The sequence below is a fragment of the Carettochelys insculpta genome, chromosome 9, assembly GCF_033958435.1.
Source record: "Carettochelys insculpta isolate YL-2023 chromosome 9, ASM3395843v1, whole genome shotgun sequence".
Taxonomy (NCBI): domain Eukaryota; kingdom Metazoa; phylum Chordata; order Testudines; family Carettochelyidae; genus Carettochelys; species Carettochelys insculpta.
In genome coordinates this window covers 18,646,871-18,665,822 of record NC_134145.1, presented here as the reverse complement: position 1 = coordinate 18,665,822, position 18,952 = coordinate 18,646,871, and the positions used below count along the sequence as shown (strand labels likewise).

Here is an 18,952-nt window from a genome sequence, read left to right as displayed (position 1 = left end):
ATTATAATAAGCTATGTGACTGAAGCAGCTTGGAAAAAGTTCTCAAAAGGCTATTCTGTAAAATTCAGCTTATTGTTTCTCAAAAATACACATCTTGTTTTATCTCAAATAGTCTATAAAATAAGGCAACTTGAAGAGACATGGCCTTCTGAGGTAAATCACATCTCCTGTTATTTAGGAACTTTAAGTAACAAAGATCAAGTCAAACAAATTTACAGCGATTACAGTTAAGAAAATCCACCACTACATCTAGCCTCATGACTCAACACATGACAATAGGAACAAAAGAAACAGAGGAAGAGTTCATACATCCTAAAAGTGTTTCTTCATAATACATTTACATGTAAAATTGTCAGTCCAGGAACATTTAGATTTTCCCCCAAAAGTTTTTTTAAAAAAAAAAAAAAAAAAAAAACACACACACCACACAACACTAGTAGTTCAAAGTGTTTCAGACTATTGCAGCTGTAACTGGAAATTCAGAGGATCAAAAAGAAAACAAAACCCACCCAGTGCCAAAGCTTTCCCACTCCATTCGCTGTAACTAGAAGTCTGGCTAGTGTAAAAAAAGCCAAGGTAAAAACCGAGTCCCCTCTGGAAAAGTGCAGTGTTTTCAGTCAGTGCTTAGAAAGGTTTCTGGAAAGAAGTTGGGCTGTATTTTTAGATTATGTATAATTAAGTATGCAGTTAATCTTAAGCATAAGGCTTGTCTGAATGTAAAGTAACAGAGACAAGGTGGTGGGTGAGGAAATCTTATTGAAAGCTAGTCTGGTAAAAGATATTACCTCACCCACCTTGTTCTAATCATCTGAGACCAACCTAGCTACAAACACTGCATACATAAAGAAACAGCATATTTCCTAGCACACTCAAATGGGTATATCATCAGAAGAACACCTGCACAGAAAGTGTTTATACTCAGGCCAATCAAGGAACATACAAGAACAACAGTTTGCTTTCAGTTCACAAAGGGAGTGCTTAAATGTTGGTCGCTCTTGCTGTCCAACATAGGTGCAGAACTCTCAAAGATGTTAAGGAGAGTTGTCTTCATATGGACCTGAAAGACCAAACTCTAAAAATAGAGTTCATCATCATCTGAAAAAAGCATTCTCCCCTCCCCCTGCCTGAAATGGACCCTATACTGAGAGACGTACCTCAGTAACACAGCAAAAGAGATGAAATTAGCTGACCTTTTCCAGAGAAAAACTACCAAAAGACATTAGACTATATCTTTGGAACAGAACTAATACACTATGCCCATATCTGTAGTATTAAAGCTATAAAACAACCAAAGCACAAACTAAAGCAACTCATTTCTCATACACAAATTTAGCCCTACTCAGTTACCTGAGTGGCACATATCATAACACTTAGTGAAAACTAGATAAAATAGCAGCATTTTTGGAGGACAGCAGGACAGCACAAGAATACATTTAACCCCCAGTGTTTCTTCTATGTGTAGGAATACTGGAAGTGTTATATGCACATTTGAAATTAGCACTGTAAATATTTTCCATATTACTCACTGATTCCCCGCGGGGTTGAAGTCCACATTTAGAGTTTTTATTTCTTGGAGAAAATAAAAAAAAAAAAGTTGCCATGCTGAGTTTGCTCCAGAAAAATGGTGTTGTGGCATAATGCAACAGTAGATTGTATATATGTACACGGATTTGGGGTTAGGTGGGAGGAAATAAAGAATCATTAGAAAGACCTGACAGAGTCAGAGTCTGCATCAATAATTAAGTTATGTGGATCACATTAGCAATGCTTTATAGCATGAAAGCTTGGATTTCTCACTCCAACAGACTTCACCTTTTACAGAAAGGGTGCTTGTAAATGCATTTCTAGAATTGTAAACTCTCGTAAATGCAAGGAAGTTGTTCTAGACATTGTACTATCCTCTGATTGGACCATAGCACCAAAACAGCACAGGGAAACCAAGCAAACCACCATAAGAAATTCTTGATCCTCTGCATGAGACAGTTAATTTGCTTCTTTGGAATGGACTGGCCGGATCTTGCTGGAAACCAGAGAGTAAACATAAGGCCAGATTTTATTGGTCTCTGTCCCAGAAAATGAGTGCAGTACGCCTCTGTTCCTGAAAGATATAATTAAGATTAGAAATCAGTATAATCAGTTGAAGATTCTGGACTATGAACAGTGTCAACGCTCAAGAACAGATGTCTTGACTTGCACTGGAGCATGACCAATGAAAATGAAAGTGGCCTAAGTTCTTGAATAAGCAACCTAGATGGCAAAGCAAGGTTCAGGTCGAATGTGTGTTAAGCTCTATGTAATTTACAGTAGAAACAAAAAGCTGATTGTGCTTCATGTTCAGCTAACTCTAATCTACTCACTGATAGTTCTCTACTTAGGGTATGTACACACTGTAGCTTGGAGATCTAATTTCCAGCTCAAGTAGATGCATAAATGCTATAAATAGTAGGATAGCTGCAGTGGCAAGCGGGGTGGTTTGGGCTGCCAGAATCTTGGGCAGGGTTGTACAGGAGACTTATCTAGTCGGTCCCTCTGCAGTGCAGGCTGCACATTACAATGTATGTCCTAGCACATCTGAATGGGTGTCATCAGAAGAACAACTGCAAAGTAAAAGCTTTCGACTCGGACTTATTGAAGCAGGCACTTTAAAATGTTTCAGAAGCTTCACTGGGACTACTCATGGGCTTAAGCAACTTAAGGTCTGGTATTTCGTGTCCTTTTCAATCTATAGAACAGTTTCCACCTTGAAATGGTACTAGATGCCATGCTGTTAAGTGTTCAGCCTCAGAACCACTAAACCACGAGCACAGAACTGAACATAAGGCACAGCAAGGACAATAAAACATGCCCCAGCAGAGTCACCACACAGGCAAGAGCATTAACACTGTCTCTTAGAGCTAGTCCTACAAATACTTAAATATGCAAATAACTTACTCATGCAGGCAACCCTTTTACATCAGGCTCCGAATGTTTATTCGGACAGAATAATACAATGTAAAAAAGTTACAGGGAGAGAAGCTGTAGTTAATAAATCTGATTTAAAGTTTTAATGGGGTAAGTGCTTCCGAACTGCCTGAGGTTTATTCATTTGACAAAACTACATTTGAATGCAGCCAGTCTGCTGAGAACATAGCCTAGCAAGTTCACACTTGACCCTTCTGTTGTCTCTTTCATAGTACTTAGATTGTAAGCTCTTTGAGGCAAGGGGCCATCTTGGTGCTAGGCACTGTACAGACATAAACAGAGGGGCCCCCCCAAGACACCACCACGAAAAGCTGTTGTGGTCTTTGTGCCTGGAACATGCTATCACTGTCAGGAAAAGACACTAAACCATTTACCTGGAGTCTTAAAAATGGATTGTCTACTACATTTACATGCACAGGTTTGGTTTTGTAGTGCCATAAGCTTTTTTCTTTCTTACTGTCCAATGCTTTGAGAGGCCCTACATAAATCAAATGTTATTTTAAATCTTTCAGTTTCAAAAAACACACTGCATCCTGTTTTACAGCTGGCTCCAGTTCTGTGCTCTAGTGAAAAGACCACAATTCCTCTCACATGCATCTGCTTACAGACACAGTTATTTCAATCACACAGTTCCACCCGCACAAGCTGAAGCTGACAGAAGTGGTGATCAAAAGGAGAGGAAAAAAAGTGGGGGAGCTAGACAGAAAGCTTCTTTAAAAATGTAAGCTAGATTAAAAACCAATACCATATAGTTATATTTTCCTAGAGACACTTGCAAAATAATTTGTATTCTTTAACACTTAAACTGTAATAAGTGTCAATCTGTACCTGCAAAACAATGAGAAGTGCTGTGGCATCTTATAGGCTAATGTATTGATGCATAAGCTTTTGTGGGCAAAGATTTATGCATCTGACAAAATGGGTCTTTGCCCATGAAAGTTACACTCCAATATATTTATTAGTCCACTGGACTTCTTGTTGTTTAGACTGTAATAGCACCCAAGATATGCTAGTCACTTCCTGACCAAAGCACTAATGTACACTGAAAGAGTCAACTGTTCCTACACAGCAGATTAGACCTAACAGAAAAATAGTGGCTCTTGCCCTAATTACATTTATCAGCAAAATTAGCCTCATCCCATGAGCTGAACTCGAAGCAAGCTCTGCTTTTGGCTGTGGGGGGCAAGATCACAGAATCTAGCTAATCAGCAACAGCACGCAAGAAAGGCAGGCAAAAGGACTCACCCTTTCACTGCCCGAGTTCTGGCCTTGAAACGAGGCTTGGCATAAGATACAGCAGACCTGTAGTGTGTTCTAATTTAGAGCAGCTTCACCAGGGCTGCTCTGCAGCCCAGAATGCCCATAGCCATAAGCACATCGGGGACAAAAATTTCTGATTCTGCAGTCACCCTTTCCACTACCTCAAACATGGCTCCCAGCTCACTACAGCCCCTTTACCCCCCCTGTGTGCCACTTTACTGGGGACTAAATCCAGTCCCAACAGGTACTGCATATGGTTGCTGATTACAGCCCAGCAAAAATCTTAACATGTAAGCCACTTTTCTAGCGAGAAGCCACCTCCAGAGATCCCTGACTAAGCCAAGAACAGATTTAAGGGTATGAAAACTTAGCACTTATTTTTACAGGCACAGTCTGTATTACTTGTGCACATTCAAACTCACTTGTATAATTCTATTACTGGCTTTGCAGCATCTTTGTATTTTCTTAGCCTTGCAGCAACGGCATCAGGTTTATCATCTTCCCGTTGGATTAATGGCTCACCTGTGATGTCATCGATTCCCTGCGTATAAGGCAAACAATCCATCATGAACACTGTGCCAGATTAAACCAGTTCTGCAGAGGGAGCAATGGGGGTTCAATGGGTGTAACTGAGGACAGAAGTTGGCTAGCTACAAAGAACTTGCATTCATATAAGATGGTATCACTGAAATACACTTTACTTACTGCAATATATGTATTAGATAAAATCTGAGGCAGAAGGGATAGTTAACATTGATCTAGGACACTAGTTCCAGATACAATAAAACCCCATGTAGTCTGCCTTAGTAACAACAAAATTGGTTGTGCTAGCTTGCCATATCTCCCAGAACAATAGTGTGGGCCACCACTACATAACAAAACACCATGGTATTTGGGTACCCCGTAATGATGAAGATATCTTCCTCACAGAGTGTTTACCAAATCTCTTTCCTCCATAGATCTTGCTTCACTGGAAGCCACCTTTACACACAGTCTTTCAGCTGTCCTTTTTCTAAAGCTTCCCAAGAAAGAAGAATTCAACTCCCATGCATTCAGTGTTTACTGGAGTGTAATATAGGGCAACCATATCTTCCTGCCCAAAATAAAGGGCAGAGGTATGGGGGGCAAAGGGGTGGCTCCTCCAAGCCCGAGGGAGCCGGGAAGGAGGCAGCAGCTGCAAGCCCTCCCCCAGGAAAGTGGCAGCCACTGGCTCTCCCCCAGAGCCTCAGGGAAGTGGCAGCTGCCCACACTCCCCCTGCTTTCCTGAGGTTGGGGGGCGGGCGGGGGGGGAAATGCATGGGAGCTCCAAATACAGGACAAATAATCCTTTTTTTAAAAAAAAAAAAAAAAAAAAAAAAAAAAAAAAAAATCAGGATGCCTTTTTGGTGTCCCAAATATGAGACAGATGGTCACCCTAATGTAATAGGATTTTTCTCCTTAACATTTTTATGAAGGCAAATCAGCCACTCTTGAGTGGAGACATCGTTCACTGATCTAGAAGTAGATTTAAATTTTCTCTAGTTAAATTAGCCTTTAATGTGGTAAATTCTCTTACATGCACATGAGGCGGGTTGAACTCCATATTATACACTCTTCCACTAGCTGGGTGGATCCAACGAGCGCCTAGACGGTCTTTTAGCGTCTCGAATGGGATGTTTAAACTGATCACTAGATCCACTTCACAGATTCTGTCGAGTGCTTCAGCCTGCACTAGCGTCCTGGGAAAACCTGAACGGGGGACAAACGGACACACACACCAGGTTCACATTTCCAATGCTCATGTTACAAAAAAGTCATCAGCCTTCTGTCACAGCAAAAGCAACAAGTAGCAGAGGCTTTGAACAGGTGTACCCTTAAACAAGAGTTTACACTCCATACCTTAGACAGACCACTTTGCTGGATGCATGGTATCTGTTCATTGTTGAATACAAATCCATATAAGGTCCATATACCTTTATAGCTGCATATGACCACCCAGCATACCCAAGCTCTTGACAGTTGAATCAACTGACCTCCTGCCCATATTAATGCTGCAGTACAACTATTAGAACACTAGGACTGAGATCAATCCTCAGCGCTGCATTAGCAACACTTTGGCCAAGTTATTTAATCTCCCAGTGCCTCAGATACCCACCTGTAAAACTGGGATAAAAGTTCCCTACTCTGGAAGAGTGTTGCAAGAGTAAACACACTGGATATTTGTGAATGGAAAGTAAGCTGTAAAAGTACTGAGACATGACAATGCCAAGTATACAACGACAACAAGATCTTCAAGAGGATGGTGGGGGGCGGGGGAGGCAGGGCATGATGTGGTGGGGGATTGCATATCCTATTCTACAAGTTACATGAAGAGCGAGGGAGAGTCTTAGCTCTTGTAGATGATTAACTGCCCAAGGGAAGAAATGGCCCCACCATTAGGATCAGTCAGTAGTCCCAAAAGCAATGGGACAGACGAAGCAGAGCCCTTTCCATCATGAAAGTTTTGAGCTGTCCAATTCAACTAGTGATGCATGCAGGTTAATGCACAAAGCATGGAGGTACCAGATCAGAGATCCACGGGAATCTGCACAATGCCCTCCAAGCAAAGGCAGTGCTCAGGGCCTGGTTTTGCATATTCACGGAAATGCAGATCCTGCACAGTCAAACGTAATGGAAGTCTTACCCTGGCTTCATGAATCAGACCCTTGGGTTTTAATCTGATGCCCACTGAAGGGCTGAGAGTACTGAGCGGCCACTGGAGTTGAGGGTGCAATGCGCTTCACAGGATCACAACCTCTGCAGTTTCGGCAGCAAGTTGGAGCTGATCAATGACTGGGCCAACAAAAGTACATAATGAAATGATTTGGTCACATTACTATGTCCTATATTTTGGCACTTGAGTTTTTAGTGCAGCATACTGTTTTTTCCCCAAGAAAAACAACAGTATGGAGATCTATGGACAGAGGGCACTACAGGCTGAACCTCTCATCCAGAACACTCTCGTCCAGCAACATCCATAACCCAGCATGATTTTAGTTAGCCAGACAAGCACTCATAGGTGTGGCCAAGTTTCTGGTGGTCCCATAAAGTTTGTTTACAGCGACCTGTCCTGGCTCTCAGCATTCTGGGCTATTAGTAGTAGGCATCCTTCGATCCCGAGGGATCATGGGTTTGTGCCCCAGTTGGGCTGATTCGAGCAGCGTCTTCTGTGGCTGTGCAATCCAATCCAGGAGTGGCAGTAGGCAGATGTCGCTCTGGTATCATGGGCACGGATCTTCCTGAGGGTTCTCCTGTCTTCTGCTTCCTTCACCAAGGTAGTTTCATACATAACAAGATCTTCCTTCACTCCCTGTTTCCAGGCATGCCTGTCTGAGGCAAGCGAATGCCAGGTTTTCACACTGATAGAGCGCGCTGAGGTCACACTTGCACGTGTCCTTGTAGTGCAATTTAGGTCGCCCTTTCGGCCTCTTTCCAGATGCCAGTTCGCCGAAGAGGAGGTCCTTCGGTATTCGGCCATCCGTCATGGGTGAGACATGGCCCAGCCAGTGCATATGCCTCTGTTTGAGAAGGGTGAACATGGAGGCGGTGCCTGCCCTCTCAAGCACTTGTCCTGCCATGAGATACCGAGTATGCGCCTAAGGCAGCGCATGTGGAATGTGCTGAGCCGCTGCTCTTGTTCTGAGTGCAAAGTCCATGTTTCACTGGTGTACAGCAGTGTGCTCAAAACACGGGCTGTGTAGACCTGCACCTTGGTGTGTACAGTGAGCTTATTGTTAGCCCATACTCTGTTAGTCAGCCTGGAGAACGTTGTGGCGGCTTTTCCAATGCACTTGTTGATCTTGCTATCAAGTGACAGGTTGTCAGAGATCGTCGAGCCTAGGTACCCAAACTCATGGACGACTTCCAGTTCGTAGTCTAGCACGTTGATAGATGGCTCATTACCCACATTTTGGCCCATCACCTGGGTCTTCTTTAAGGCCAAATTCCATACATGCATCCGCAAAGCGAGTTGAGCGACTGCAGTTCCTGCTGAGCGTGAGCAGCAATAGCTGCATCTTCAGCAAAAAGGAACTCCCTTAGATGCTTCGTAAGCGCCCTGGTCTTTGCTCTAAGCCTCGACAGTTTGAAGAGGTTGCTGTCCATTCTTCTGTGGAGAGAGATGCCCTCTGTAGCAGTTCCGCAGGCATATTTGAGCAAACCTGCAAAAGAAGATGCTGAACAGTGTTGGAGCCAGCACGCACCCCTGCTTCACTCCACTGAGAATCTCAAAGGGTTCAGATGTGGATCTGTTGTATTTATTTCCGTTGGCTATTATTTAGCTCTAAATTTATCCTTAAAATGTTTTTGCAGAGCAGAGTCAGCAGTGGAAGCGTCGATAGTGTGCTAGACAATATTGACCTCTCATGGTCTGGCAAATTCTCTTGTTCAGCATTTGTCCAGCATCCTTGGGACCTGACCAAAGAGGTTCAATCTGTGCATGGGAGAGTTACTGGTATGCTAACTCTCTCTCTCCCCCCCTCTGTTTTAGTTGGGAATAAGTATCAGAGGTGGCCATGTTAGTCGTATCTTCAAAAACCAACAAGAAGTCCTGTGGCACCTTATAGATATTTTGGAGCATAATGATGAAGCGGGTCTTTGCCCACAAAAGCTTATGCTCCAAAATATGAATCTATAAGGTGCCACAGGACTTCTCATTGTTTTAGTTGGGGGACAAGTGTGTTACCAAGGCAGCTTCGAACAAGAAAGGGGTCTTTCCTTAGACAATTCACCTGGCCGTTTAAATAGGGGTGATAAGTTTCTAGCTGAGCTCTGGGCAGCCCTCTTCTACCAAAATAACCAGGCCTTTGATGATCGAACTTGAAGGTGAAGAGAAATTGTGCACATCAGCAGGGACAGAGTGGAGGGATCTAGCCAGCCACTTGATGGGGGTGCAGGAGGAGGAAGCGTGCAGGGATATATTGGCTAGCACACTACCAGGCATGCTTATCTAAATCCCATGTGACAGTTAACCAGAGTTCATAGATGGCTGGTTATGTCCCCGGGATTGCATTGACTGAAGCTCCATTCACGCTTCAGGTCTGTTGGGTTGCTAGACAGGAATGGAGCTCTGCTGCTGTGCAGTTCAATGTCAGAGTCAGCTCTGGGAAGCCTGAGTTTTTCAGGAGGAGCTGCTCCTAATCATTGCCCTTTTTCTCCCCGCTTCATCCCAGATATACATTTTACCAAGGCCTTTATGAAGTTGTGCTTCTGTTATACCACATACAACCAAGAGGTTTCTGACATGGACATGCAGAGTGTGTGGTATATCAGGTCGCTTTGCTGTGCTGATGAAATAAAAGTATATTAACAGAGCAGAAGGATAGTCTACAGCTAAAGTCACAAAAATTTAACAGGTTGTGCCACTGACAGAGAAACTTTGGTCACGTCGCTTAATTCCTTTATGCATAAGCTCCCTTATTTGCAAAGCTCCTTAGTCTTTTTGTGAGGTTCAGTTCATTAATGCTCCTATAGAAGGCCCCATGGGAGTACAAGCTATCACCACAACAGGCAACTATTTGTTGCATGAAGAATTTACTCATCCATCTTGGATTTCAAGTAGTCTTCATAAATGACTGTTCACACTGGTAAATGGTTTGTGATGTTCCTTCAGAACAAGGACTTAGGTCTTCATTATGAAGTAAGTTCACAGGAAACTACCAACCAAAACAGAACAAAAAACCATGCCTTACTGAGAGGGTGGTATTTTAATAGAGGAGCAGAACTGTTCTCAATACATCTGAGGTGGTTGCTTGAGAGTGGAGAGGACAGTACTGAAGCATTCAGAAATACTGGTTATATCATTTTCCTTGTCAGATGTCACCCCTGAGGTGGCACTATGAGCCTCTAGTAAGGACAGAAGGAAAGCTGCCAGCAGAGATACAGTTGAGTGGGTGGGACGGAAGCGTGGTTTCCTTGACGAAAGACTTTTAACCCATCAGTTTGCTTGGGGTACGCAGAGAAGGGGACAACAAAAAACAACCACCACCACCTTGTGCCTGTGAAGTGTTAGTATGTGCCTAGTAAGTACACTGCAGGCCCTTGGCTACTTCCATTCTTTCCAAGTTTTGTCCTGCCCTCATGTACAGTCAGACAAAGGCAGCACAGTTATAATTTTAGCTGAGAGGAAAATTGCTTAAAGTTCCAAGGTACGGATGCACACATTCAAAGGAAGCCTTTCAGAGTGGGGTGCCTGCCTGCTGACCACCAGGAGTATCCCCCCACCCACTCCAACGCACACGAAATGTCCCGGCTTCAATCCTACCTGGGCCCTAGCAACAGCTTCATTTAACCCCATTGGTTAGGAGTCCTACTACCAGAGGAGTTGGCACTTTGCTAGCAAGATTCTCATTCTATGTGCACCTTTCCCTTGCACTGCTGAATGAATTATACTGTGGCACTCTCAGATAAGTTAATTGAGAACTTTCTTTCCTACTCCTATGGCCTAGATACTTAAAAAAACAAACCACACAACTAAAGCTACATACTTCAGCCCCTTCCCCAGTCAGGGTTCCATGGTGCACAACTCATTCCCTGTTATGGGCATATCTGCAACAGACTATTCACATATGCATCTTCAGAGAGAAGCCCCACAGACAGCAAGTTACCTACTTAGTCAGGCATGCTGTGCTTAGACATGGGATTGCATTGTTAAAACCCAGAGCTGATCTTTTTCAAGTTTTAGGAGCAGTCAGACCTAGGGTTTTGAGTGAGACCATTCTAGCTGGGATTATGCATGTATAAGCACTTTCAAGACCGGCCACTCTTGGAAGAATGCAAGATGAAGGGGTGAGCAAGAGGCACTTCAGGACTGGTTCAGTTAAATTCCACCTTGATTGTAGGGGTGAACGCACATGCATACCAACACATCCCAAGACTCTTGTTTATGCACTTTTACACTGTTCACTTTGCATAGAAAGGAAAGCCACAGAATAAAAAAAAAAATCTGCCTAAACTCCACTGCTTGTTGGTTTAAAGCATTAGATAAATAAAAATCAGAATAAAACATTTTTCTGTTTTGTAATTTGATATAGGAATGATTTCCTACAGTGGTCAAGAGTATAGGGCAAATACACTGTCCCATCTAAGAAGTGACACTGTCACAGAAAGATCAAAAATTCAGATAAAATTCAAATAAAGTTCATTTACATGTAAGCATTCAGGCTGGGGGGTGAGTGGGGCTGGAAAGTAGGGTTATGAGCCCTGAAAATAGCTGGAGTTCTATATAAAACACTTCATTTGAGCACACATCTAATGTACTGGTGGTGAGCACCGATACAGGATTTAGTACAGCACTTAAGGATACATCAGTAATTCACTCCTCCTCAAAAGGACATCATATTTCTGAAGTCCCATCTTCTGAGTACTGGAAGCTGACCAGAGCCAGCACTCTGATCACTTGGACATCAAATCAACTCGCCTGGCAGAGACTGTTTGGGGATGTGCGTTCAAACAGGCTGAGCAAGCTGGATAACCCAATTAGTCCCATCAGTTGAGGTGTATAATGAGGCAACTGTTTGGCACTGTTCACTAGCCTACACAACAAGAAGGCAGTGGGAAGGACCTGGCCAAGATGAACCCAGAATCTCATTTGAGAGTCCCCTGTTCCTCTCTGCCTCTGTGGGAAAGAGCTGAAGGGAGAGAAGCAGTGTGAATATGTTGCTGCATGAGACTGTACTAGCGTTGAGGATAGCAACGTAAAGAAGTCACGTACACTTGCCACTTACTGGGCAGCCTGAGGTGTCCAAGGATGCATCTGTGCTGCAGTGATACACCTCTGAGTAGCCTGCATCAGCTAACTCAGGCTAAGGGAATGTTTAATTGAACATCTACCCTGCAATTAAATAACCTTTAGACCAAGTCAGCTGACAAGGCACAGCCAAAGGAGGGCAGGGAAGAGTGTGAGAGTGAGGGTGTGTCTACACTTGCATTCCTCTTTCGAAAGAGGTATGCAAATGAGGTAAATCAAAAATGCATTTGCATATTCAAAAGAAGAAAGCCAGTGTAGACACTGATCTTTCAAAAGTAAACCTCATGTTTGAAAGAATCCTTCTTCCTATTAAATAAAGGGAAGAAGGATTCTTTCGAAGATGGGTTTACTTTTGAAAGAGCAGCATCTACACTGGCTTTCTTCTTTCGAAAGAAGCCCTTTTGAAATTAGAATATGCAAATGCAGTGTGGAATATGCAAATTATACCTCATTTGCATTTTCAAACCTCTTTCAAAAGAGGAATGCAAGTGTAGACACACCCTGAATGTGTATGTGGCGCAAACAAACCCTGGGGTATCAGAGAACAGGGGTGGACCATGCCCTGTTACACAGCCTTGAAACTTTCTATGGAGAAGACTAGATTAGTATGTAATAAAACAGGATTTACAGGATTAGGGTGCTGTGCAGCACATGCATTAGACACAGTAAACTTTTTTCTATGACTCACTTACTGCTGTCGAGATTATCACCCCAGCTACTGAGTAAGCTTGCTACCAGCAAGCTGATGGGGGGGGTGGGAAAAAGGAAGAGCTTTTCCGAGCACTAGCAGGTGTGTGAGTGGGAGAGTTGCCCAGAGCAAGATGGAAAGCATGACAGTGTTGCTGTGGGAAAAAACTAGGCTGGAATTATAAAAGAAATCCTTCTGTGAAGAACAGACTCAGGAAGCCCACTGAGGAGCCATCCCATGCTTCAGGACTTAGCCAAGTGTGCAAAGCAAAGCAGCGGGTATATCTTAAACAAGGAGCATGGAAGACACTATAGTGAGACGGTTTCCTCTGACCATTACCCACTCCCTGAAACCCCCACTCCTGTCCCATATTCTTACAAAGGATACCTGGCTCCTTCCTATGGGATCTCAGCCACCAACAGTTAGAAGACATGTCTGGAAGGCAGATGGAGCTGCCTAATTCTGCTATGGCTGAACAGAGGGAAGGGCCTCATTTTGCTTAGAATATGGCATCTAGCTAGGGCAGTGCTCTTAGCGATCTTTGATGTGAACCTTCAACGAGTGCCACATCCCTGAAGCCCTGCCCATTCTCGGAAGCCCCACCCTGCTCACTCCGTCTCCCACCCTCACCTCACTCTGCCCCAGTTGGGTGAGAAGGATGGGATTCAGGAGGGGTGCAGGCTCAGAGTTGAGGCCAAGGGGTTTGCAACGAGGGAGAGGGCTCTGGGCAGAACTTGGGGAAAGAGGCTAGGGTGCAAGAGAGTATGAGGGTGGGATGCAGGTTGTGAAAAGGTGTCTAGGTTGCGGGGGAGGAGGGAGGGAGGGTCAGGAAGGGAGTTTGGATGCAGAAGAGGTCTCCAGACTGGGGCAGAGTATTGAGGTGCAGAAGGAGCAAGAGCCTAGGTATTAAACATATAACAACATGAGGCCTTCCAGTAGTTACCAAGCATCAGATGATTTCAGATTATAGCCACCCTACCCCTTCACTCCCAATGGGGCACTCAGGTTGCCTACATGCCATGGTGGCCCTACCTATCCCTCAAAGCTGCTGGCTGCTATAGACAAAGGTTTGTCCGAGAGGCCCTTGGGGGAGAGGGAGAATGTGTCTCCATGTGCCGTCCTCACCCCTAAGCACCGCCCCCTGCAACTCTCATTGACTGGTTTCCAGCCAATGGAAGCTGTGACGATGGTGCTGCGGGTGAGGGTAGTGCATGAAGACCACTGTCCTCCCACTTCCTAAGGGTCACACACAGACGCTTGCCTCAGCAGCCTCCAGACAGGGAGCATCCAGGGGCAGTGTAGCTGGGACCAAGGCAGGCAGGCAGATGGCCCAAGCACCCTACTGGGCCACGAGACATTTTCCTCTGGCCCTAGCCCTGGAGGACTGAAGAAAAATGGTTTGGCAGGCCACATCTGGTGAGTCACTTGGTGGGCCACACTGTGCCCACTCCAACTCAGCTGTTCCTCACCTTGAGCCTCTGCTGGTAACCCAGGGAATATTCTGTCCCGGTTTCTGGTCCAGTGTGGAAGGAACCCTCTGTAGCCAGAGGGAATGCTAAGCCCACTACTCTCACCACCAAGCTGTAATGACATGGTCCAGTGAAGGCCTATTATAAATATCTCCCTGGGTACTTCCAATCTGCAATAAATCTGCCCTACTCCATGTCACCCTGGAGCATGTATTCTCCACTTACACTAAGGCCCATCATTTTTTATCATCTTAACACGCACAAAATAGCACCGTTACTACAAGTCACCGTCTATGGAGAGCAGCTCCCTGCACCTGCTCTAACGCCAGCTACTTTTCTGCTCTGTAGAGCACATTTGCACTGCCTGCCTCTGTTTTCGTGAGGGCAGAAAGACAGCGACTAGACACATTAAATCCCAGCACCAACATCCTTCAGACCCTAAGGTGGGGTGGACAGTAACTTTTGATGGGGCGGGGGGGGGGGGGGGGGGAGGGCGCCAGTCTGCGTATTTGGTAAGTGGTCAGGGAGCACACTTTCTACAATATTAATGTAGGGGTATGGGGTCTGCAATGAAATTTCGGTACAGCAGGGAGCTCTGGGGAGAGGTTTGGTAGAGGACTGGGGTACAGGATGGGATATAGGTTGTGGGGGGAGTTTGGGTTCAGGAAGGGACTGACTTGGGACAGCAGAGAGGGGCTACAGACAGGAAGGGAGTTTGCATGCAGGAGAGGGCAGTGACCAGGGGAGTGCAGACAGCTGGGGTGCCCCAGGTGCAGGCTGTGACCAGGAGGCAGAAATGTACGTGGCTCCCTTGCCAGTGGCTCAGTGGGACCTTCAGGCAGGGTCCCTGCCAGCTGCGGCCCCACATGCCACTCAAAGTGGTGTGCTGCTGGTGCCAGCATTTGTGTGGCACACCCCTTGGGAAGAGGGGGGCAGTGGGTCTTCACGTGCTGCACACATCAGCAAGCGCCACCCCTGCAGCTCCAATCTGCAGCTTCTGTTGGCTGGAAACCTGTCAAGAATGTACTGGGGTGGGGGGAGCTTGCAGAGACCTCCCCACAACTCTCCACCTCTAGGGGTGTGCTGCACAGACATGCAGTGGCCCAAGCAGCTGGCTGCTGTGAGTGTCACGTAGGGCCACAGCAGCCAGGGAGCCTGCCTGAGGGTCTGGCTGGGCCAGATCCAGACGGTGGGCCAGATTCAGCCCATGGGCTGTATTTTGCAGCAGTGGAGCCAATGAAGACAGGCCTAAAGAAAGCCTGGCATTGCCATTTCCTTCAGGATGACATTTTGAGCCTAATGCCCCGTCACTTGCTTAGCTGCCTCACCACAGCCCAGATGAGGGGCACCAAATGTTGCATTGTAGCAAAGCAGTGAAAGTCAGCAGCCCAGAAGTATATTCCAAAACCAGTGCAGGGCACACACACTCCCTCTCCACACCACCATTGAAAGCCAGGTGCTGCAAGCACTCCAGAACACCTGTGTTACAGGCCACCTTGAGTTCACAGCGCCTTATGCCACAGGGCAAGGGCGCTCCGCTCCCAGGATGCACTTGTGCCAAGGACAGACAGCAAGTGGTGGGGGGCGGGGAAGAGAGTTCAGATCTCAGCCTTGCTCTAGGCCACTGATGTCACAGGCCGAGTTGCCTCAGTTATATTAATTCATTTAAGCCTTTTAATTATTATTTTGCCTCCACTAATTCCTGTGGTGAGGGGCTCCGTGGGCTAGTGATGGACTGCTCAGCGTACTGCAGTAGTTGTAAAGCTTATTGCCTGAACTTGATAATTCAGGAGTCTCTTCCCTATGACCACAATAAGTACACCCTCGATTTAATGGGCTACTGCAGTGGGGGAGAAGGGGTGTCTGTTAAACCCAGAAGTCCATTAAACACAAGGGTTTACACAGTGCCCACAGCCAGGCTCCCCCAGCCCCCACAAATAAATGGAGACTTATCAGAGCCATTGGACCTGCCATGTGCTCCTCCCACCAGGCGGCTCCTCCTCCAGCCACAGCGCCTCCACCAACTGTGGTAGAGGCTCCAGCCATGGCAGTGGTAGCTGAGAGTTACCTTGCATACTTTCATGGCACAGGGGCTGGCGGATCTAGCAGACTTGAGGAACAAGGGGCGGGGGGCGCACTGGCAGATGTCTGTTGTTCCCATAGTCCTCTAAATTGGGGTCTAAAATTGAGGGTTTATTGTACTTGTAACAATGGCTCTGGATCTCTACTTCCCTAGGTAACTATTTTGATAATTAAAATCCCAGGGACACCTGTGCACTTGGCAATATATTTAGTCCCTCCAGGGGAACAGGAGATTCTTTCTATGATTGCTTGACTTGTGCAAGCACATGACACGTGTGTATTTTAATGAAGGACATGAAAAAGCAACATAGATAGCAGAGCAAAGGAAAGAATGGGAACACAGGGATGTTGCTTGGAGCTGGCCAAAGAACAGTTCAGCATCTCCATTTGCAGCGGCATTGGTTGATCTAGCCATCCAGGGTAGTCAATGATTTGAGCACCACAGTATCTGTCCCCCAGGGTCTGCACCAGAGGCACAGTAAAACAGGCTGGTGGGATTTCAGAGCCTGGTGCAGACGTGCAAGAACTTGAGATTCAAGTCAGTCTGTGTGGTGTGGGGAAGGCAAGCAGAGATGGAGCACAAAAAAAAAGGGAAGCAGCAGAGACAAGGTGGCAGTAGAACAGAGCCTCAGAATACTCATTTCAAAAAAATTAAACTGTATGGCAGCCTGGACAGAGTCCATAAATTCTCTACTTGTCAACCAAAGCCACTGCAAGAGAAACAAGAGCCTCCCAGAGAGTCCATGTCCTTCATAAGGAAGCATGATCATTTACACAAGTACCACAAACCATTCCCGTCACGTCCTAGCAATACTGGCCGCTTTGTTTGGAGAGAAAGGACTACATCAAAACTCAGTTCTTGCAATGCTTTATTTTCTTTTCTGGGAAACGCAACATTTTTAGTACAGTAACGATAAACTTACGCAAATAAGTGGCTACATTTATTGTGACATACCATGCCCTTGAATTAATGGGACTAAAACGGAGATCTAGTTTAATGATGGGCAAGGTCTGGGATCACCAGATTAAGAAACTGCTATAGGGTTTGAATGACTAAACTCATCAGGAGAGGTCAAGTCTGTTCAGAGTATTCCCAACAGCAGAAGCGGGGAACCTATGGACTGCAGGCTGGATCCAGCCCCTTGCATACAGTAAGCCCACGCTATAGCAGACCCCGTTTTACTAGACATCAGTAATAATGGATGTCTGCTAGCCTGCCCACCTAAAGTAGAGTACAGTACTGTAAATGGTGACTCAGATGCCACCAGTCCCTGGCCATGGTGGAGAGTGCCACAGCCATGGGGTTCCTGGCCATAGCTTTGAGATCTACCACCGCTGTTTCCCTCCCCCCCCCCCCCCCCCCCACACAGCTGGGATCACTGCCACAGATCTCAGCAACAAGGGGTCGGAGGGACGCAGCTGCAGTGGCAGCTCAGAGCCAAAGGCGCCCCTGCGCTTTGTCCTGAGTGGGTGCCTTGGAGCCTAACCAGCCGCTGTGCTCAGGGCAGAGTGCGGGCGGCTGGGAGCCAGAGGAGTAAACTGTCTGATGTAACGGACACCCGCTCCCCATTAGTTCACTATATTGCGGTTTGCTGTATTTCCATCTTCTGCTCTACTCTGTTGCTGATTAGCCCTCAAGTGGAGTATTGTGTCCAGTTCTGGGCCCCACATTTCAGGAAAGATGTTGACATATTAGAGAAGATCCAGAAAAAGAGCAAGAAAAATTATTAAAGGTCCCAAAAAACCATGAGCTGTGGGACGAAAGATTTAAAGAATTGGGTTGTTTAGTGTGGAAAACAGAAGACAGAGGAAACATAAAAAGCTTTCAAATACATAAGATTATGACAAGGAGGCGGGAGAAAAATTATTCTCTTTCACCTTAAAAGACAGAACAAGGAGCAATGAGCTTTAACTGCCGCAAGGGAGGTTTAGGTTAGATGTTAGGAAAAACTTCCTTATGGTCATGATTGTTAAGCACTGGAATAAATTGCCTGAGGTGGCTGTGGAATCTCCATTATTGGAGATTCTTAAGAGCAGGTTAGACAAATACCTGTCAAGGATGGTCTAATGGAGCTTAGTCATTCAGTCCTATGACATGATTCTCTATTTAGACATCCCACTACTTGCTTGCTCCCACAATCAATTTTGGAGGTAAAATGGGGCGGGGGGGTGGCAGGAGTGGCATGCAATTATTTTCTGGAACAAAAATTCACCAGGAAGGTTTTAGAAAAAGCCAAATTGTATTTTAAAGGCTCCTGATTAACAAACATGATGAATACTTCACATGCCTATGAACAAGAAACTACAAGTGATGTATCTTGGCTTGTGTCCAGTCACTCCTGCGCACCAGTTGCTTCATTTCATAGCTTGGAATAGCAGCATGGGAACAAAACCTGCTTTACGCACCAGGCAGGATGTCAAGGACAGACCCACCGACAGAGGGAGCTGAGGGACAAAGGAGGCAGATGCCCCTGGCATTTCAAAAGGAGCCTGGAGCTCCTGCCACTACTGTGGAAGTGGTGATGGCTGGAGCTCTCAGGCCCCTTTGAATTGCTGTGGCAATGCTGATCTAGAGGTGCGGGCGGGAAGAGGAGGAGAGAGGGGCAGCACTGCTGTCTAGGCAGCAGTGAAAACTGACTGCCCTAGGTCTCGCCCCTTCTGCTTTTGGCTCCACCCCGCCAGGCCACAGAGCCAGGCCCCCTCTCCCACTTTGCACTGGGGCCCACA

At 45.9% G+C, this 18,952-nt stretch overlaps 1 protein-coding gene across 2 annotated transcripts in view; it reads right to left on the bottom strand.

Annotated features, from left to right (window-relative positions):
• Positions 1-1,602: 1,602 nt before the first annotated feature.
• Positions 1,603-18,952, bottom strand: part of AK4 (adenylate kinase 4) — a 38,551-nt gene continuing 21,201 nt past the window's right edge. For both annotated transcript variants that reach the window (XM_075002894.1, XM_075002895.1), the window contains 3 exons: positions 5,777-5,949; positions 4,644-4,762; positions 1,603-2,098 (listed from right to left, as the gene is read on the bottom strand). In XM_075002894.1, the coding sequence (XP_074858995.1) occupies positions 1,984-2,098; positions 4,644-4,762; positions 5,777-5,949 (407 nt within the window). In that variant the 3' untranslated portion in view covers positions 1,603-1,983. The remainder of the gene's footprint in view (positions 2,099-4,643; positions 4,763-5,776; positions 5,950-18,952) is intronic.